Below are 22,677 nucleotides of genomic sequence, written 5' to 3' on the forward strand. Positions count from 1 at the left end.
ACCGGTAGTAGCATATTTCAGCATAAAACTGCTAGACGGTAGACACAATTTTATTATCCACTTATATTCAATGATAACCTAAACAATTTGGTCCTCTATCTCTACTCGAAGAACGAGCAACAAAATTTGTTAACCAAAAAAATATTATGCATGAATATAAACAATGTTCAGAATCAAATATAATGTTTCTGCGTATAGCTAATAAATACTATTGTAAATAAATACTATTGTAAAGTATCTGAAGATCATATTACATCTATATGAAACCTATCTAAAGTTAACTTCTAACACAAGTCAGTTGTTAATGTGACCTAATTCTTATTAAAGGGAGGTACAATAACTATAGGATCTGTAACTCTATACACTTCTTCAACATATCGAAACCTCTTGTTCTTCCTCCTTAACCGTTCATCTTCTTCAATTTCTGCCAACACATCCTCAACTGAATCTGTGGGTGATGATGGTGAAATATCATCACTATCCTTACTCCGTTGCGTCATTGATTGCACCGTGACGCTGTTGCTGCTATTGCTATGGCAATTTTCATCCAAGTAGGTTGTGCTATTACTAAGTTCTATTAGGAGTTTTGCTGCATCAATTTCCGTAAGGGAGAAAAAACCATACTTTTTCTTCTGGGTGTTCTTCTTTTCGCATGCCATTGAGAGAGGGATAGAGGTCGCAGGTTCTTTTAAACATTTCTTTCCATGTTGTACTGTTTTCTGTTTTATCCTTGTCTTTTTATATATGTTTTTTTCTGGACAATCTGCTTTATGGTTATTTTGATTATTGTGGTTATTTTTTTTCTATTTATGTCTTTGTCATGCTTTATGTATTTGAACCACACGCTAACGTGTCGGGTTCTAAATATCTTTCACCAAGTTATCTTAACGAGTCCTTCATTGATAAGGATTGTGATTTTTAAAATCTCTATTTTTATTGTAGAATTCTTCTTTTTAGTAGAAAATAATCTCTAATAAAGGAGAGAGAATTATTATTGTTTAAAATTATTGATCTTGACCTTTTTTCTTCTTCGGTTTTTTCTAAGCGCACAACTGTACACACGACACAATGATGTGAAATCTTGATCATTAAAAATTAATAAAGTGAAAATATTTAAAGTTTGAAAATAAAGAAATGATTATTAAAAGTTGAGATTAAAAACTTGGAGAAACTCCATTGGAGGGGATCTTTTCTCAAATAAACACTTGTCTTGATCTATTTTTTATTCATTTAATTACATATTTTTCAATTTTTTTTTAGTAAAAAGGATATTAAAGGGAAGGTAATCTATAAAATAATTAATGTAAATTTTTTATTTTTCATATAAAACTAACTTTTTTTATCTTCCTTAATCTTATTGTCAAGTTTCTTTTTAGGAAAATATATTTTTGTCAAGTTATTGGATGTTTTTACATTTGTTAGTTTTGACCGTTTATACGATTATTTTGGAATAATTTTTAAACAAATTTCTCTATATTCACATTGTGTTTTTTCCATCAATTTTCCTATGTCTCGGTTTGTTTTTACTAATAAGAGAGAAAAAAATTATTTCAAATGTTGTGACAAAATAATTATATAAATATCATTACTATATAATGAATCCGAATTGTTTCTTATTTTTTTCTTCTTCTTTTCAAAATCGTATTATTATGATGTTGACTTTGGGTCTATGTGGTTCATTAGTAATATTAATATTAATAGTTTCTTGCCTCCAAGTGTGTTCTGTTGTCCCGTCAATTGAAATTTCTTGCTCCCTTCTATGTCCTTTAGAAGCTTCACTGAAGAAGATCCCAAGTTTGGTAAAGAGTTATACATTAGTTTTAGTAATCTTCTTGTTCACAGTTTGTCAAAAAAAAACAAAGAGTTCCTTCTTGTTCACATTTTCCTTTTCTTTTTGCAAAGTATTCAAAATGTTAACAAAATATTCAATTTAGTACACCTGATTAGTGATTTCATGAGTACATTGGGTGATATATTGGAAATATTTCAGGATTTATATGAATGAATGTATATTTTCTAAAATTCTTGAATCACGTGATCGACCTTCTTGAAGGTGTATGAAAGTGCATATATGGTATTGAATATTGATAGTTTTGGAAGCAAAGCGTAATCTTTCTTGTGTTTTAACTTGAGCTAGGGACGGATTCAAATATAATGTGACGGTTAGGGTTTCATAGAATACTAATAGATCAATATTATAAAATGTTATGAGAGAATATATAATAAATCGAATGGACTCTAATTTATTAATATTAAGGCCTAATAGTTTAAGTACAATACTTTATTATCTAACACATACCTTCAAATTCATGATGCATCAACAAAAACATTGTGAGTTTGTCAAACAAAATACGGAAAACATAATATTATATAAAGTTCTAATACTACCTCTCAAGCTGAAGCTTACGGAGCTTTAAGTTTGTTACAAATTAACCCAGAAAAATCAACCAAATCAGCTGTTAGCAAAACCAATGGAGAGCAGCAATCAAAGTGAGTTATCTTCGTAGAGAGAGCAGCAAGAACAATCAAATCATCAAGACAAAAGAACAGGTAGAGAGAAGCAGTCATACAAAAGAACCAATAGAGGAGCAACCAAAGAATCATCAAAAGTGGAAGAAGTGCAATCAGAAGAAGAATATCAAAAGTGGGGAGCAATGCAATCAATCAGAAGAATCAACAGAGGGAGAGTGTAATCAATCCCAAGAATCAAAAGGGGGAGAAGAAACCAAATTGTGAGCACTCGACTCACTAAACAATCAAATGTGAGAACTAGACTCACCAAACAACCAAATTGAATAATCAAAAGGGGGAGAAGAAACCAAATTGTGTGCACTAGACTCACCAAACAACCAAATGTGAGAATTAGACTCACCAAACAACCAAATTGAAGAATCAAAAGGGCGAGAAGAAACCAAATTGTGAGCACTAGACTCACCAAACAACCAAAGTGTGAGCGCTTACTCACCAAACAAACAACATGTGAGCACTAGACTCACCAAACAACCAAAATATGAGTACTCGACTCACCAAACAAACAAATTATGAGCACTCGACCCACCAAACAAACAAATTATGAGCACTTGACCCACCAAACAAACAAACAAACCAATTTTGAGAACTATCTTGACTCACCTAACAACCAAACAAATTTAATCAAACGAAACCAAATCAAACTGAACCAAACCAAACGAGCCAAGCGAAAACAAATTGATGAACCCATATGAACCAAACCAAAAGAAAAATAGAGACAAGGAGAAAGTTGAACTCAAACACGGCTCATGCTAGGGTGGGAGAGCTTGATAGGTCTCCCACCGTGAGCAAGTGAAAAATATAACTTTTGACGGTCATATATTAAAATTCTATGACTGTTAACATACACCAACAACACGGATACTTTTTAATTCTCACTTTGTTCTCTCTTCTCCATCTTCAACCTTCTTTCTCTGTTTCTCACCCAAAAATTCAGATTGGCAGCAACATGAGTTTCAAATAGAGTTGACATATAAGCTTGGTCGAACACCTCTTCCGTTGATATGAAGCTCTACCATTGAAACCAATATATTTTTCTTCGAAATACCAACGTGTTTCCATGAAAGAGTAATGAGATAAATTTTTTAAAAAAACTTAATGAATTTATTTAACTAGTTTAAGTGTGAAAGATTCAAGTTTTAATATTTTAAAAAAGAACAAAAATAAAATTTAGTGACAAAATTTTGATTTTTCGAAAGCTTCACACATCTTTCAAACCTCTCAACCACCTTTTGGGGCTTTTAGGAACCGCAAGCAAACACCATTTTTATTTTTTGCCGAAGATGCAAGCAAATTATTGAACAAGCAGAAAATCCATTGTTTGGATATTAATAAAGGAACACAAGTTAATTAGTTAGCTTATTTATTTTTTTCTTTTACAATTTCCTTTCATTATATTAATCTTGAACCGGGACAATCCCCTTCCTTTGTTTTCTAATTCCTTGTCAATTTTTGCAATTGATTATGGATTGATTATCGCAAGGAGAGAGAAAGATTTGTTCTCGAAAACGAAAGTAGTTGAAGGAGAAAGAAAAGAGTGAGAATGGAAATTGATGAGGTGTTGGTAGTGCATCATAACAATCTTGAAAGCTTACAATCTAACAGTTAATAATATTCTCTCATCGTGAGAGACCTATCAAGGTCGCTCACCTCAGAAGGCGCCCTCAAACACCACAAAAGCCATAAAAACATCTCAAGACTCTAACTTCCCACTTACAGAGAACTAGACTCAAACAAATAAACCAAATAAATGAGATTGGTCCGAACACAAAACTCAAACAAAAAAAAAGGAGAAACGAACAACGAAAAGACAATACTCATGAGACATCACAAATTTTTTCTTTTCGGTCTGATGATCTTGCAACAATATTAGAGAAATTTGTGAGGTACCAAATCAAATCTCAAAGTTGCTTTACAACTCTTTGCAAACAGTGGTTCTACGGAGAAACCACCCAGACTCACATTTCCAAGTAAGACAAACCAAAAGAAAATAGCCAAGACTCATGGGATTCCAAAACAATGGCTTATAGGTACCATTATCGAACAAAATGAAAACCCACTCAATAATATCCAAATCGGTGGCTTTGAAACAATAACCTCTTTATAGAAAACAAACAAATGCCATGCGAGTTCAACATATCACCGAAGCAAACAAAAATGGTGTCGAATAACTCTACACCAATAGCACTCAAAATTCAAACTAAGACCTAACGATTGAAATCAAAAGTTGACCAACTAATTAAATTAGCGTAACCTAGGAAGAAGAAACAAACCGGAATTGTAACGTGCAAACTGAATTGATCATCAAATACCAGAACAAATATATTCCCAAACTTTTGGGATTCGACAGCGGAAGCGACTAGTGGTTCAAGACGATCAAACCATACTCTTGATACTGAATTATGAAAGAAATTATGAACTAAATCATACTAAAAATAAGAAATAATAATGTTTGTCTCTACAAAACAGAAAAATTAAGAGACAATATGTCATAGAAAAACTCTGAATTTTGCCTAATACTTACTATTTTTGCTTGCAAGGTGAGAAAAATTTGTTTGAGATCTGCACCATATATGAATTTATGATGCACTTCCATGACATAAGTAGCACTGCAGCAAAGTGGCCTATGATTTTATACATCAATTTATAGTTCTAGGTTCGATTACTTGATCATAAATTTTATGATTAACTCTTTTAAATTAATACTTTAAAATAATGAAGGAAAACGGGCACAATGGGAGAGACCTAGTATACTAAAAAAAATTGGGTAACAATCATGTCATGTGTGGCTATAGCCACATAACCCTGTAGTGGATCCGTCCCTGACTTGAGCACTGTAGGCTAATTAGAGTTTAATTGCGATTAGTATTATCCTTTTCTGTTGCGTGTTTGAGATTGGCTATAAATAAGCCTCCCTTGTATCATTAGCGAATGAATGAAATCAATATTTCAGAATACATCGAGTTCAATTTTTAGGTGGAACAATTATCTATCAAATTTTACTTGTGTTTCGACTAAACATTAAATTATTAATGCCATTTTTCGAAGTAAACCAAAGGGTTAACAAAAAAATCCAAACGAATCCAAAATTCCAAATCATAACCGCCAACTGAACCGAAAATGGTAGAAAATCAAATATTATTATTAGATGCATTTGGATATCATTTTTGTAAACCGCATTTCTTATCACTTTTTTTGAAACTAAATTAATTCGCATAAGTAAATTTTAATACTTATTTATTTTATTAGTATAATACATTGAATTATACTGTTTATTGGTTTTTATTTCTTTTAAAACAATACTTATTAGTGTAATTTAGTCTATTGTTTATATTACTTCATATATTTCAAACATAATCGATCATTTTCATTCTGCAATATTAATTTATGATATATTTCATATTATACTTTCTATGAAACATATCACTTTTGTGTAATATTAATACTAATAAAAAATTATAATTGTATTTTGATATAAAAAAATCAATCCAAATACAACATAATTGGATGGTTTTTTTTTAGTGTCATTCAAATCGAACTGAACAATGCATGATTATTTATTTTTTAGATCGGATGATTTTTTTACCTCAAAGTCGATCTAAACCCCATCACACACACCCTACTTGCATCCAACAAATCAGAAAAAACTGTTAACTAGTTGAATAAAGAAATCTAGACTCAACATCATTGAATTTAAGTGTTACAACCAATAGTTCTTATAACAGGAATAGTATGATTTCTTAAACTTGGCCATGAACTACGTGAATTCATGGCGATGATGTGAATTAGCTGCATGTTAATATCATCGCATGCATCCCTTTCAGTTTCCATATCTAAGGGAGGTACAATAACTATAGGTTTTGTTACTCCATATAACTCTTCAACTCGTACTTTGTTGCGGCTTAGATTGCATGGTGATTTTCATCGGAGAGGATTGTGCTAGAATGAGTCTCTTCGTCGCTATTGCTAAGCGATTAGAGAGATGTCACAATTGTTTTATTATTATTTATTAGTTCTGATTTGGACTTTTTTTCTTTCTACGCAAAAATTGACACACAGAAACGTTTGTGTGGTAACAAACTCAAATTAAAATTACTTACAAAGAGTAAATGAAAAAAGATAAATTTCATATTTTTCAAGGTGAATAAGTAAGGTTGTCCGCGGTTCGAATCTGAACTCCTGCATATAACAATATATGTCACTGCCAACTAAGTTATGCTTACGGGAAATAATTGAATTAATTAATAGGAGAAATGCTAACAAATCTTCTTAGTGTACTTGTTGAGAAGTTTAAAGTGAAAATTTTATCTTAAAAATCATGAAAATCATTGAAACATTAAAAACCAAATTTTTCAACATAAAACTTATCAATTATCTCCTTTTCTAAATCTTTAACAATTGTCCTAAGGAAATTTGTTAGCATGATCCAATAAATAATACTTTTTACTTTTGTATGTGTGCCATAAACCCCTAAGTCATTTGTTAGTATCATTCATCAAATAATACTCCTTTTACTTTTGTCGGTATGCCCATAAACAATTTTGATTTGGTTTGGTAATCATACAAACATTTAGCTCGTATTTAGAAGGATTAAAATAAAAAGTTGACATATTTAGAAGGAGCAAAAATATATTTAACCCTTAATTAGCAATCACTTTGTCTTCATGATCACTTGTTAATTCAGTTCGTTCATTTAACTTTTTTAATTTATGATTGTTTTTTGTATTACTGGAGAAAATATCTACTTCTTCTAATTAAGAGGAGATCGATCACATAAATGAATATTGCAATGGAAATTTAGAAGCAAATATTATTCAAGAAGCAGATGAACTTAAGGTTGGGATGTCATTTTGTTCTGAAGAAGTTATAAAATATTGAAAGTATTATGCTTGATGTATGGGTTTTGGAATTGGTAAAATCAATTAAAAGAATGCAAATGATGGAAAAAAAAAAAAAAAAAAAAATACTTTGCTCTTGCATGTAGTCGTGCAAGAAGCTATTTGATTAACTCAGAATTTTTTGAAGTCAGATTCAATCATAAGTTCACAATGTAAGGCTAGAGTAAATGTGCTTGTGTGTCTTTAGATGGAATAATAACAATCTTAAGCATTGCTCATTCGCATAATCATAAATTAAACACAACCAGTTCAAGGTATTTAAGATGAATGATTTCATTGAATACAACAATTACTTGTATAAGTCTTTTTTGGCTTGGAGTCCTAATTCCAAAAGGCATTTACCAATGCAAAATTGAAAGGATTTCAAATTGAAATTGCTTCTATGATGTACTACAATGCTTTGTTAGCTCAGCTTAATTTCTTTTTGGCTTTCATTCCTTGTTTTTTTTAGGCCGGCTTTCATTTCATTTTATCAGGCTTGTACGTTTGGCTCATTTTCTTCTATGTTAGCTTAATTTTGTTCATGTCTGTTTTTTACTTTATAATTGAGTTGCAATTTTGAATTGTTGATGCATATATGATATATTTGACAAAATCGCATTTCGATGATGTTGTCTTATGCTATTTAAATATTTATCCTTTGGCACACAATTAGTACTTAGTATTTAGTGTTAGTCATAAAAGAGTCTCCCTCATTTGGGATTAACTCATCTTTCAAATTAACCTTTATTTTTCTTACATCTGAAACCGTTTAATGTAAACTTTGAAATAGTAATTACTTTTTAATTGGAGTGTAGTTTGGTTTGAAACTAAGAATACATTTTTTTTCTCACTTTCCTTTTGCAATTGTATGTATTCACTTTCGTCTTACCTGATTAGTGATTACATACAACATTAGTTCCTAATGTGGCCAAAACAATACAGTTAACAAGTCAGTTATAAGAATCCTAAAAGATAACTCCAAATTTTTTTGCATATTACGAGTACACTGGGTGATTGAAAACTCTAAGTTTGTACATATTTTTCTTGAGACTATTGAAATTTCATACTTCAAATGTTGCATAAAATGGTAAAAAAGTAACAATACAAAATGGTAAAAAACTAACAACACAAATTTACAAAAAATGGAGCCTATGCTGCATAGCACTGCATGTGACCAACACCATCAATATCACTTATGTGCTCTTTCAATCCAACGGCTACACTTTCACACTTTCTCACTCCATCCAACGCTTCTGATTTCTCGGACATTTCCATCAACGAAACTCTTCTATTCTTCTTCTTCTTCTGCACCACCGCTTCCAGACCCACCGGTGCCGGAGCAGGAGCCTCCGCCTCGGAATATCCCTCCGGTGGAAAAGATATACCTGAATCAGAATGTTGTGGAGACAAAACGGGCGCAGCAGAAGGAGCGGTACCGAAATTCACCGAAGAATGAACGTGAATCCTTCCAATTTCCGGCGATTGCGCTGGTTCCGGTGCTGGTGGTTTTACCGGAGCTTCAACCGCATGACTAGAGCCGCCGCCTTGCCTTCCTGTAACATTGAACGAAACCGATCTTGGAACCGGATCAAGAACCGTTTGATTTTGCTTTTCCGGCGAATGCGGAATCCTTCTTGGAGTGAAATGACGGTGATCTGGTGAATGAATCGGATTTACCGGCGCCGGCGCCGGAGAAGTGAAATCAACCGATCTAACATTAAGAATTCCAGCAAGACCGTGCACAGTAACATGACGACCGTAAAATAATCCCGGAAAAGCAACTTCCACACCGCCAACAGTCGTAACAGAAGAAGAACCAGATCGGCGCGTGAACGAAATACGGCGCGTGGATAACATCGTAGGGAGCGTGTAACCGTTAGGAAGAAGACGAAGCTCAGAAAGAGTGAGACGGCGTGGAATGATATGATAACGGAGAGTATCGGTGTAAGACGACGCAGTTTGCGTCATGTCGAGAGCGAAGAGTGAAGAATCAGTGGGAGCGAAGAAAGTGAAAGAGTTTGTGGCGTTTGAATTTGGATCAAGAAGATCGATTCGAAGATCGGAGGTGAGGATTGCATTGCAGAAGAGGTGGTAACCGCGTGATCGGAGAGTGTTGAGCATTGAATCGAATTCTCTGTTGGGGATTGAATTCACCACCGTGACGGCGTTAGCAACAAGAAGAAGAAGCACCATAAGAGGAAAAATCGAACTCATTTTTTCAAGATTTCTTCACGCACAAGAAAGATGAACAAGATTGAAACTGTTACTGTTACTTTCTTCTTTTTGCGGGATGGGTTTTTTCTTTGAAGTTTTACTTTGACGGTTTTTTCTGTTATATTTATTGGAAATTTCAACCTTTCTTATTGTTGGGCTTGGGCTTTCCTTTTTGGGTTACTTCTATCTTCATGGGCTTCTGTTACATAATCAAACTTGCGAAGAAAGACGAGAGATGCTAAATTGGTGTGGGTCCCACGCTTTTGCTTTTCCCTTCAAACTTTCGAAGAAAGACGAGAGAAGTTCTACTTTTCATTTCATTTTTTTTTTCCTTTTTTACCCTTACCTTCTACATCAACTATGGATGGCAACATCAAAATTAAAACTTATATTATCCATTTGCTACATAATCAGATCTATAATCCATTTCCTTTTCTTTGATACATGGCAGGTATCATAATCATATCTATATATCAAAGAGTGAATTGATTTTTTTTTAAAATAGCCAAAATTTATTCCAATAGCAAAAACATCACAAGCTGAGATGTTGTGCTTGGCAAAAGCCACAAGTACACAGGAACAGAAGAAACACAGGCAAGGCTGAAAAATTAACGCCTAAGCCCCACACTAGCAATCACAAAATACATAAAAGCTGCTTCGTACAAGGACAAATAGTAAGTATTTGAAAATTTTCATCTCTATTCACTTCCCTGCTATCTTGTTTCATCTAATAAAAAATGGAAAAAGTCCCTAAAAGCTGCTTCGTTTGCATGTGGTTGGTAGCTTGACTCGTGATATTAATTCACGTGCACATCACAATCTTGATCACATTGCGTGCAAGGCCAAGTCAAGATCCTCATTTCTTTTCTTCTTCTTTTGAGTTTTTGACTCGGACATATTTTATTCAAGTATTTTGTGTGTGGAATTGGTTCTCTAACACGAGCATTTGTTTTACATGAATTTTATACAAATGAGTTGAACGTGAGATTTTGTTTTTTGAGGGGGAATGTGAGATTATTTATATTTTGATTTAGTTATGAACATATAATCACTATATTTTGAGCTAAAAATTACAACGATAAATTCCAACAATAACTTATAATTCATTCTAATGATTTTAACTTTATCTCTTTCGATTTTAGTGAAGGCATGGTGTCTTAATCTCCTTTTGTTTATGTTTATGAATAGTGTTGTTTGAATTTCATACGTACTCTCAAATCTTCTCTCTTTTAAAACATATGTTGCATTTTTATAATGTATATTATTTACATAATTTATTTTGGCTCCATCTTTTTAGCTTACATATAAATATGAATGTCAGTATGTAAGATGTTGTTTGATTTATATATAATTCTATGACATGTATTTTAAAACCGAGCGAGTAAATGATAGTCGAGTATAGCACCTTAATTTTTTTTCCAACAAAATTAAATTTAAACTTGCAATAATTGATCAAACTCGATACTTTTATGGCCCTGTTTTCATGATTATGCCCAAAGCCCGCAAATGTGACGAAGCTTGCCTTTATACATACATAATTTTTTTTTGCGGTGGACGAGTTTTGAACACAAAACTTTACATATATTATACATCGTCCCTATCAACTTAACCAATGCCATGAGGATATACATACATAATATATACAGTTACCTACATATTTCTCACTATTCCACCAATATTTAAACTCTCAACCTTTATATTTGAGCATCATTTATTCTAAAGGATGTTGAATGAATTTTGGGTGTACAAAAATAATTCCTCTTAAACTTTTGACAAAAACTTAAGGTAATAACACATAATGTATGAAAAAAATGACTTACCATGACTTAAGGTAACAATTCAAAAATAAATTAGTGTGATGTCGTAGTCGCCACCGCCACCGCCATGCAGCAAATAAAAGCATTTATTAATTCGGTGAAGCAATGTCTGAGATTTTATAAAGAGTGGTATCAATGATCAAGTAAAACACAACACAAAACAAAACAAAACAAAGCAAAGAAAAAATGGTGAAACAGAACTCAAACAATAGCAACAACTGCGAGATCATAAAACTTGAAACCTTAAACACAATAGTCATAAAACCCTCCAAACCCACACCACCACACCTTAAAACCTTCAAACTCTCTTTACTCGACCAACTTTCACCCAATATCCATGGCAACACCACTTTCTTCTACCCAAACCATTCTTCTGATTCTTCTTTCTCCCGAAAATCAAAACTTCTTCATAACTCACTCTCACAAACACTATCCCTTTTTTACCCTCTAGCCGGACGTGTCCAAGACGCCACCACCATTAACTGCACCGACGATGGCGTTTTCTTCATCGAATCACAAACCACCAGCAATCTCTCCGATATCCTCACAAACCCTAATTTCAACACGCTTGAATGCTTCCTCCCAACTACCCAAGAAAAACAAAACATGCTCTTAGTAATCCGTTTCACTTTGTTCAGTTGTGGTTCCACCGCAATTACCGTGTCCCTTACACATAAGATCGTTGACTTTAACACACTCATCACATTCCTAACCACTTGGACCGTCGTCTGCGGCGGAACACAACCGGTTTCACTCCCGGACTTAACCACTGCAGCCACTCTCTTTCCGGCGAGAGAAATTCCTGGTATGTCTGCTTCCATTAAAACTTCAACCAAAATATTCACTTCTAGAAGATTCATTTTCGAAGCTTCGAAAATAGAAGAACTCAAGAGAAAAATCAAAAGCAAAATAGAATGCCAAAACGAGCTTCAGTTTCATCCTTCTAGGGTTGAAGTTGTTCTAGCTCTCATTTGGAAATGTGCTCTTTCAGCATCTTCTCGTTCAAAAACGACGTCGTTTAAGCAGCGTTCGATATTGTTCCAAGCAGTGAACCTCCGTCCAAGAATGGACCCCACCATTCCAGAAACCGCCGTCGGAAACTTGGTGTGGCCGTTTGCGGTGACGGTAGAAGAAGAGAGCCATGTAGCGTTGCATGAGATGGTGAAAAGAATGAGGAAGGGTATAATGGAATTTATAGAAAAGAAAGCAGAGAAGTTTAAAGAGGAAGGTGGGTTTAAAGTGGTGATGGAGAGTTTGAAAGAGAGGGTTGAGATTTTGAAAGGGAATAATAAGAATGAGAATGAGGAGGGTAGTTTGGTAATTTACAAATGTTCGAGTTGGTGTAAATTTCCATTGCTTGAGTTTGACTTTGAGTGGGGAAAGCCTGTGTGGAGTTGCAGTGTGAATAATTTGGTGAGTAATACGATTGCTTTGATGGATACAAAAGATGGTGGTGGAGTTGAAGCTTTTGTTACTCTTGATGAGGATGAGATGGGGTTTTTTGAACAAGATCAAGAGTTGCTACAATATGCTTTGCTTAATCCTACAATTATCATTTGAATTCAAGCACTTCTCATGCTGCCATAATGTTTTATATTATCCATATCCATTTGGAGAAACAATCATATATATGTTTTTCAAAGATCCCTTAGAATATATATATATATATCATATATATGTTTCATAAAAAAGTAACAACCATTTATGTAAAATATATTTCAAAGCATTTTTGGTTAATAAATTTATGTCTTTTTTGTAAGAGATGGTTTGACCTTTTAGTTAATAAATTTATTTATTATTCCATTTGGAAGCATTCTACTTGATAAATTAACATAAGACAAAAAAATCGATAAGTAATTCATTTTTACTGCATAGTGGACTATACTGTTCCATATAACACTTATCCAACTCATAATATTTTTATGGTGAATATTTAAGCAATTCATAAGGTACCATCGCTTAATTAATTCCTTTGGTTGTTGATTGCATATATGTCCTCCAATAAGATACTATGTAATTTTTTATGGAACTCAAATTGTTACATAGATGTCCTCCAATGAAAACAAAATTATGGAATCCCTATATAGTTAGGGATGGACATATGAACAAAGTTTCGGTGTGACTAAACAAATAACAATTGATTGTTAAAATTTTACTATTTTCGTTGCTAATCAAGTTTATGGATATATATGAACTCTTACTTTACCACCAAAAAAAGAAACTTTTATTTTACATATCTCCTTTAAATATAAGAGTAGATTATATGGTGTAGTGTTTGACTTATGACTATGTTCTGTTTGAATCTTGGTTGGTAAAAACTAAGGAGAATTAAATTTACCCTTCTCGAGTTTAAGTATAGAATGTGCAATGCTATTTGCGGCTAAAGGAAATAATCACAAGTTTTACGAATTGTTAAAAAAGGGAAAATATTTTTGTCCGAATTTGTGGCCAACATTTTCTTATACGAACACAAAAAGAAGTAAAATAACATAATTACTGAGTAGTTAATTCACTAATTGAACTAATTTGATGCTTGAACACATGCTGCATGATTAATGAATTGTTCTCGAAGCCATGATCATCCACATTACATTTTTTTTCTTTCTTTCACAAAACAGTGAGAGAGTATATAATATGGTCACACTTTTACACCACGCATTGAAATTCTATAGCTTCCACGTTGTTGTCATGCTTCTCTTTTGCATCTTCCTCACCTACTTTCTTTACTTGAAATTGTTGGTTAATCACGTCTTCAATACTCTCTTTATTTTCATCCAAAGGAATTGGAAACACTTCTGAAGACCCTAACGGGTTCACAACAACAATGTTTATCACTGCTTGCTCCTTCTCCTTCTCAACACTATATTTCGAGTAATAGCCATATAACACCATCTGAATTATTCCCAATATGAACCCAACTACATTTGGGAGCTGCCAAAAAAAAGTGTTAATTAATAATTAGTATACAACTATACATAGCTGATGATAATTGTAATCATTTTTAATAAATTAATTTAATTTAATACATTATATACTTACATAAATGCAAATATCCCTTTTAACAAAACCGTATAGAAACCATACTACGGCACTTAATGTAAGAAAAAGTGACAAATTGAAGGGCATAAATTCTACACTCTTTGTTTTAACGACCCGTACCTACACATAGATAATAAATTATGAGTTTGACAAAAGTTATTGATATAGAAATTAATTAGTTGAAATTGAAATTGAAATTATATATACTTGACTTACCACAATGCTTAATGGTGCTGCAAAGACACTAATTGATATGGATGTACAAATCCATCCAAGGACTTGAACACGGTGGTTTTCAGGTATAGAAAATTGTATGATCAAGAAGATCAAGACAAATGAAACCACATTTAACGCAGCACAAAGTTTGATGGTTAATTTCTGCAATTAAAAACAAATTAAACATTTTTTTCTTCAATAAATAGAATAAAACAACTTAATTTTGTAACACATATTTTTAATCAATAAATAGAATTTATAATATTTACCCTGGCATCCTTGGTTGCATAAGCTATGTACATGATACAGTAGATAATCTCTATGACACATCCAAATGCATTTATCGAAACAATGAAAATTGCATTTGTTTGAATTCCATAGTATAGCCAAAGCATTGAACTGAATAATGCTACCAAGTATGGTAGTGATTGGAAACATTCCGTGCTTTTCTTTTTGTATATTTGGATAAAAGTAGGCCTGCAATAATATATATATACACATTTACGCCAACGAAAAAAAAAATATAGTTAGTTCAGTTTTTTATATATTTAATTTAATAAACTTATAATAAAAATCGGCATGATTTAATAATATATATTCTGTTTAAATTTACTTACAGAGGAGCCAAGTACACCATGCAGGAAATTATGTTACCTGCAAATCAAAAGAAAAATATGTTGATTTGTTAGTTTTTTTAAATAAAAAAATTGTTATAATTGAAACTATAGGTTGCAAAATCGACAAAACAATCGTTAGAGTGTGAAAAAGAATTTTCAACAACTATATATGAAGTTGGAATTTGTGATCAACCCATACGTCAACTATAATTCATAATCATAGCAAGGGGGCTATCACCTATTCACTACTTCCAAAAGATGGAAAATAAAAGAAAAAAAATACGTACTATAGGAACTTTAGTTGGAAATTAAGATAGTACAAAATATGAAAAATCATATATGAGCAAGAAAATTGAAAAGGAAAAGAAAAAGGTATAATCCAAACACATTTTGCTGAATCAAGAAAGAAGGAAAGAAAGAAAGAAAGAAAGAAAACGTTACCTAGTAAGCCAAAAGCAATGACTAAAAAATGGTGGTTCATCGAAATCATAGCCATGATTTTCTTCTTCGTTTTCTTCTCAAGATTTTGATCTAGCAGAAGAAAATAGCTAGCACAAGGTTTCTTTGGGGTTGGGACTTGGGAAGAGAAAACCTTATAGGTTGGTTTTTCTTCCAAAGCAACCCCTTAATGTGATGTAGGTACTGAATGAAGATTTGTTGAGCAACTCTTGCTATTTATACACATTCGAACACTGAGTGAGAAAGGTTAATAAAAAGATGAAAAATGAAGAAATAATTTTTTTAAAAAAAAGGGAACCAAAAACAGAAAAAAATGGAACAAGTATGTATTGTTATGTTATTATTAGTGAATGTGCTATGTGACATTCATGTGTAATTGAGTCATTCAGGGTTCATGAAGGGTTTATTCATTTTAGTAGGTAGCGTGCCACAAAACCATTTCCCTTCCCAATTCCCTTGAATTATTGCCTACGTGGCACATCAATTATGTATAAAGTGACAAAAAAATTTGGGACCTATATATATGTCATCAAAAAAATTAATTAACCCAATTGCATGAAACTCATAAGAAACTAACACGTGGTAAAAAATTGTGTGTGGTAGATCTAGTTTAGGGGAGTTTTTTTATCTTTTTTACCTTATAGTTTAGTTTAACCACTTGAGTTAATCTATTAATGTTTAAAATTTGTAACTTCAAAGTGTTATCACAATATTGTTAAGTTTGATCAACTGATGTCGACTTTAGTAAGTTAGTCCGAATAAAACTTTGATTTAATATTAAATGAGGTTATCGCAAGTGGTTGGTGAGATTAGATCAATCAAATTAGTTGATTTTTATCGAGTTTTTTAAAGAAGTTTAATATATACAAAGCTAATTTAAAATTCAGATTTATTACAAATGATTGAATGATAAGTGGATTCACCTCTAATTTTGGAGTAAAATGTCTTTTTTTTAGAACAATCATGAATTGTATTGAAATATTGTTTCTTATCGCGTCTCCAATTGATATATAGTTTCTGGTTATATATTTGGCGAACACTCTAGTGCCCTATCATTCAATAATTATAATCAAGTTCTTTTTCCGTAATTAAGTTATTAAAAAAAATAAAAATAAATTGTCAGCATGTACCAGTGTCCAATAAAACTGAGATATGGAAGAATTTTTACTATTTACGATCGGAAATACGCATAGTAGCTATGGGCTAAAGAAGTCTTAGACAAGGGTATAAATACTTGGGATTAATAAAATTTTCTTCAATTTGGAAAGAAATTTAATTTTACATTCCAAAAAGATATGTGGAAGGTATGTAGAAGAAGGTAGGGGCAAGGGTAGATTCACATAACATTTCAAAACGATACCCTTCCCTATAGTTTGTTGTTTGTATGAGATGAATGATGGATGAATTGCATCTAGTGACAAATTTCAATTAAAAATGCCAATGCCAATGCCATGCTGAATCGTACGTACACACACATTCTTTGCCGTTCTGGTGTTGAATTGTGTCATATTGTGTGAGCTAGCTGTTTTTATGTCCAAATTGAAGGTTTTTCATGTGTAAGAGGCACAACTCCCTCTTTGCCTATTCATTCCTTTCCTTGCAGTACAAGTACATTATGCATGCAATCAATGATTTTTGGTCTTATTTTAGTTTTCTACAATCAAGTACCTACCTAGATAAGTCCAAAGTAAGACATTAATTTTGCTGTCGTATTCATTCAATTCAGTTTCTCGATGATTGGGATGATCGATTACTTGAGCTTGTGAACAATTTTCATTTTCCAATTCAATTCAAGGATATGGTGGTAGTATGTGATGAATGATGATGAATGCCTAACCTCTAACATGGTCAAATTTGCATTAAATACAGGCTTAATAATTGTATATATTTTTGGTTCCTATTGTTTTCAATTGCTTATATCAAGTTTTCATTCATTTTGTAACCAAAAAAAAAAAAGTTTTCATTCATTTTCAATCAAGAAAATACTTAATACTTCTTTAGAACACCTTGTGCTAAAGAGGCGTCTTTGATAGTGTGAATATATACCATTTTTGCTTTTTCAAAAAAAAAAAAATACTCAATACTCCATAAAGTAATATTTTACTCAAGTGTCAACAAAAAGATTTTTTAAACAATCACTACAAAAACATGGTACTCCCTCCAACGCAAAATGATTCACCTTGTTTTTTTTTTTTAAGGATTGATTCACCTTGTTGACGGTTTTAGATTTGGTGATGTACAATTTTGATATTTAATATCCCTAAAAGAAAAATTGACATTTAATATCTTTATTTATTTACCAACAATATTATAAAAATCTAAGGGGGTGTATTGGATTAGGATTTTAAAAGAAAATTTTTGTATGAAAAAGTCTAATGAATTTTAAAAGATTATGCAAGATTTGAATGACTTTTAAGATTTTAATTGTGTTTATGAATATTTAATAAAAATACTATCAAGATTAAAAGACTATCAAGATTTCCAAGGATTTATATTAAGAAGTTAATTGTGTTTATCTTAGATGCTTATGTGATTTTTTTCCTTCTTTTCCAACACCGTGTAGTACACTATTAATTCGTTTCTAACATATAATAGACTTTGAAGACAAGTATTACATTTTTTTTTTTAAGAATGCAAAGATTTATTACATATTAAAAATGGTTCTATACATAGAGTCATCTTAACAAAATAGTTTGAAGTAGAACTAATAAATTGAACCAATAACTAAAAAATTTACAAGAATGAAATTATAGGAAGCCTCACAATCCACTAACATCATTCAAGTGAAGGTAGTTCTAACTAACTATATATAGATCGGAAGTTTTCTAATCCCATAACAAAGTAACAAACGACCTTACTCTATGCAACTCAAAACTAATGAGAAAATAGAATTTCGTTAGATGGCACAAAAAATAAAATTGTGAGATTATTGAATGAGTACTGTAATCACATTTTTAACTAAAAAATTTCACAAAATTTACTCCATAGTATTAGTCAATCATTGCTTGTGACAAATAACGGTGATCTATAAAACTCTATAATTTAGATTCCATCAGACCAACACACATTTTCATTGGACCTGTGCTTCGACGATCAAGTTATATGTGTACTGCTTCAACGTTTGTTGATTGCATTTAATTGATGAAAAAGATTAGTAGTATGTTTCTCATGGTATATGAAAAATTGAAAAAATAAATCAAAATTTAATTCCATGGTAAATTGGAAATAAAAACTTTAATTATAATATTTTCGGATCTTGTATATATTATATTATACATTGTTCTTATCAACTGAGATAAATTTATAGGGATTGTTTTGTGGTCTTTGTTCGACTGATACAATTACAATCAAATTGAATGATTGATAATCAATGAAATATAAAGTGATAAAGAAAAATAATTTTTTTTCAAAAAAATAGTGATAAAGAAAAACAATTTAAAAATAATAAATGGGTTGAACCATTTGCGAATCTAAATCACATCGGATATGGAAAATGATCATTCTAGTTATCCCCTAATATTATCACTCTCTATATATTTCCGTTAAATTACAAGTTATATTTCCGTTAAATTACAAACATAAAGTTCACGTTCTCACAATCTTTGACCTTTCAAGTGATTTATCTCTCCAACATCTTCTACCATAACAAACCAAGCACAATATGCTCTAAATTTCCATGAGTCTAAAACAAAGCTTCACCTTGCATTTGAAGCGTACAAGCCAATTTACACACAAAAAAAAAAATACTAAAACATATCAAAAACATACTTAGTTGATGAGCATGATTAACTACAAGTCAATTCAGTTTTAATTTTGATTTTATGTTTGGAAAAAGGGGTTTAAAGGGACCTTAAATTTGATTTTCTTTTTTGAGTGAAAATTGATATTGATTACCGGAGTTTAAAGAAGATAAAATTGGGAATGAATAGCAAGAAAAAGAAAAAGAAAACAAAAATAGGAAGAGATATGTTATACTAGCTTTCTAGTGTAAATAAAAAAAAAAAATTTGAAGAGGAACACACTCTCACCGCAAAACTATTTGTATCCATCGTTAAATAATTTGAATTAATGTTTTCAGACTTAATTGGCTATATATCTACAGATTGCTATTTTGACGGGTGTTTTCTTAACTTAACCAGATGGTTAGTTGAGAGAGGTTACTGCATTTTTTAAACTCTTAGGAGGGGTTAATTTTATTTTCCCTTAATTAAACTAATTAGATACTAACATAAATGTTAATGTCCTCTTGAAAGAAAAATCACATGACTACCTTCAGGCTTCAGTGCAAGAAAAAGTTACAAATATAAGAGTGTTAATCAAAATATTTTATATTTAATAATGCATACTACCGAGTGTTCATACCGTGCATGTGTGGGATGGTTGGGGGTACAATTTGGCAAACCAATTGAAAATACCAACTTCAAACTTCCAGGAGTGGGCACCATAATTGCTTTCAACAAAGAATCCTGCTCTTCTCCCATTACTCCCACCCAACCAAACTGATCAAAATATCCCTACATTAGTTAACTAACGCATGTGTAAAATTCTGTGTTAGTTAACGCACACAGCGTGACTTAAATCATACAAATATAAAACATTGCGTAAGTTAACTCACACTAATGTTAATCTCTATACCATAATTATATTATTTTCCTCTGCTTCTAATCAATACCAGAATTTAAAAGGAAGGTACAAGATCTAAGTTGCTATACAGCTCCTTACCAAATAATAATGAAGAATCTAGTAATTCTCATTTAACTTTTTCACTACTGATGGTGTTTGACTTTTACGTCCAAGGAAGGCAAAAGAGTATTATTATAGAGTTGGAAAGGCATGTGCATAAAGTCCAATACATGTGCATAAAGTCAAGACGAAGGCAGAGATGAAGAAGAAGATGTGAATGGTTTTTTGTTTTAGAGTGACTTAAGTCACTTAATTCACATAGAAATATAATTATCAATTTCGTTAGCCGCGAGTGTTTTGTGTTAAGAGAAGAGCAGAATTCTTCAACAAATGGATCTCCAAGGTGATGAAGTTGAGAGAGTGCACCATAATCTAAATCCAAATTGTAGGGTAGCCTGCAATTGTTTTTTAATAAATTAAATAGACTTTTCATAAATTAAAGCAAATATTGTCAAACCTAAATGATACTATGTCCTTTTAGTTAAACCCATTTGGGTTGGCTTGAGATCTTGGAGTTTGCTCCTCCAGAGGTCTCAGGTTCGTTTCCCTCTAGTACCAATTTCGGTGGGCTAAGTCCATACAGAGTTTGCTCTGGCTTTAAACGGTGTCCCCGAAAGTGAACGGTGGAATTGTTCCCCTCGAATTAGTCGATTCTTGGACCGAATACCGAATTTTCAAACAAAAAAAAAACTATGTCCTTTCAGTTATATGTTCCATGTATCTATCCAATACACTTTTCCATATGAGCCGCATTATCCTCCTCGGTAATCTCATCATCTCCTGCCGGCTCCGCACTTCAGAACTTCCCACAACTATTCATCTTCTTTATTCTCCTCCATTGTTCTGAAAAAAAAATTAATCTAAAAAAAATATAAAAAATAATAATTTTCTTCTTAATTAATTTCATTCTTATTAAAATAAATCTAGAAAAAATAATAAACATAATTTTTTGTATATTCATCTTCTTCATCATCATGATCATCTTATTCTTCAAAGTTCAAATCCATAAAAATAGGAAATATATACCTCATTTGAATCTGACCTAACCACAGTAGTCTCAAACTCAATATGTTAAAAGATAAAAGATTAATTATACATAATATAGCATTAAATGTTAATTATATCATACCTCATTTGTAGTTGCTACCGTCTGCCCATACCGAGAATAGTAAAGTAAAAACCAATCTGAATGGCCCCCCCAACGTGAATCCAATCATATTGGGAACCAGGAAAAAAATTAAACATTTAACAAATAAATGTATAAAGAATTATTATAATAATTTTTTATTAATTAAATTAAATAAATACTATAGATGCTAATGTTGTTGAGCATGAACCCATATCACTGAACTTCCGATAAGGGAGAGTAATAGAGTCTATTGCTTGGACTTCATATTATGTGTATGAACCACATGTATCTACAAAATATTGATGCATACAGTTAATGAAAAATTTGTAATATTAAAATTTATAAAAATTAGTATAGAAAAGTTTACTTACCATAACACTCAGCGGAGCCGCAAAGTGTAACACCCTATATTTTGACTATCAATTTTAATATTTTTATTAATTGGTCAATTATTTGTTTAATAATTTATTTTAAGCTTATTATTATTCATTAAGTAATACTTTCATATATGTCTTTTATTGCACGTTGATGCCGTGGTATAATGAGTAATACTTGGTCAAATTGAACGGGTCTAGTTAGTGGTTAGTTATGTATACCATGATTTAAGCTATATCACACAGTGACTAACCCCTATAAACTTGATTTTCCTTATTTTTCTTTAGAATAACCTATTCCTTATTTTCTTCGGTATCTATGATTTCCACTACTCCTTTATTTCCATTACTCTCTCCCCTGGTATGTTTCAACGTAAAGATAGTTCACACATCACTATCTCTCAATTTTCCGATGTCTCTAAACACATATATATAACAGTATAACACGCCATATTCCCTCTCTCATAATTTGATTTACATGTCACGGTTTGGTCTCCATAATCCTTCTTTAATGATTCCAAACAAAATCTGATTTTTCTCCCTTTCATTTAAGGAAAATAATTACTTTCTCCTCTCTTCCTGCACGTTTTAATTTTACAAACATTATCAAGGAAAGCTCTTCAATGTTGTTATTCCATTACCATGCATCTCTGGTCTTCAAGGAATCATCAACAACAATTCCACCTTGTTGCCTTAACCCCATACTATAATTTGAATAGG

At 31.8% G+C, this 22,677-nt stretch overlaps 3 protein-coding genes across 3 annotated transcripts; 1 reads left to right on the forward strand and 2 right to left on the reverse strand.

Moving 5' to 3' along the window:
• Positions 1 to 8,363: 8,363 nt before the first annotated feature.
• Positions 8,364 to 10,463, reverse strand: LOC11430342 (uncharacterized). The gene has a single exon (XM_003593057.4). It carries the CDS (start codon positions 9,621 to 9,623, stop codon positions 8,559 to 8,561), a length of 1,065 nt encoding a protein of 354 aa, XP_003593105.1. The 5' UTR covers positions 9,624 to 10,463; the 3' UTR covers positions 8,364 to 8,558.
• Positions 10,464 to 11,626: 1,163 nt separating this feature from the next.
• Positions 11,627 to 13,000, forward strand: LOC11429232 (BAHD acyltransferase BIA1). Its single transcript, XM_003593058.3, has one exon. It carries the CDS (start codon positions 11,627 to 11,629, stop codon positions 12,998 to 13,000), a length of 1,374 nt encoding a protein of 457 aa, XP_003593106.1.
• Positions 13,001 to 13,868: 868 nt separating this feature from the next.
• On the reverse strand, positions 13,869 to 16,014 carry LOC11430343 (bidirectional sugar transporter N3-like). Its single transcript, XM_003593059.3, has 6 exons — positions 15,754 to 16,014; positions 15,313 to 15,349; positions 14,965 to 15,172; positions 14,696 to 14,857; positions 14,480 to 14,599; positions 13,869 to 14,371 (listed from the first exon to the last, which is right to left on the reverse strand). Exons 1-6 carry the CDS (start codon positions 15,806 to 15,808, stop codon positions 14,087 to 14,089), a joined length of 867 nt encoding a protein of 288 aa, XP_003593107.1. The 5' UTR covers positions 15,809 to 16,014; the 3' UTR covers positions 13,869 to 14,086.
• Between the last annotated feature and the right edge of the window lie 6,663 nt (positions 16,015 to 22,677).

Source organism: Medicago truncatula, chromosome 2 (genome assembly GCF_003473485.1).
Source record: "Medicago truncatula cultivar Jemalong A17 chromosome 2, MtrunA17r5.0-ANR, whole genome shotgun sequence".
Classification (NCBI taxonomy): domain Eukaryota; kingdom Viridiplantae; phylum Streptophyta; class Magnoliopsida; order Fabales; family Fabaceae; genus Medicago; species Medicago truncatula.

What these genes read in the sequence shown, in the direction of transcription:
- LOC11430342 (XM_003593057.4), bottom strand. Translation starts at nt 9,623, where the DNA reads ATGAGTTCGATTTTTCCTCTTATGGTGCTTCTTCTTCTTGTTGCTAAC.
- LOC11429232 (XM_003593058.3), top strand. Translation starts at nt 11,627, where the DNA reads ATGGTGAAACAGAACTCAAACAATAGCAACAACTGCGAGATCATAAAA.
- LOC11430343 (XM_003593059.3), bottom strand. Translation starts at nt 15,808, where the DNA reads ATGGCTATGATTTCGATGAACCACCATTTTTTAGTCATTGCTTTTGGC. An exon ending in CATTGCTTTTGGCTTACTAG is followed by an intron (nt 15,350 to 15,753) that starts GTAACGTTTTCT and finishes TTTGATTTGCAG; the next exon opens with GTAACATAATTTCCTGCATG. An exon ending in ATGCAACCAAGGATGCCAGG is followed by an intron (nt 14,858 to 14,964) that starts GTAAATATTATA and finishes TTTTAATTGCAG; the next exon opens with AAATTAACCATCAAACTTTG.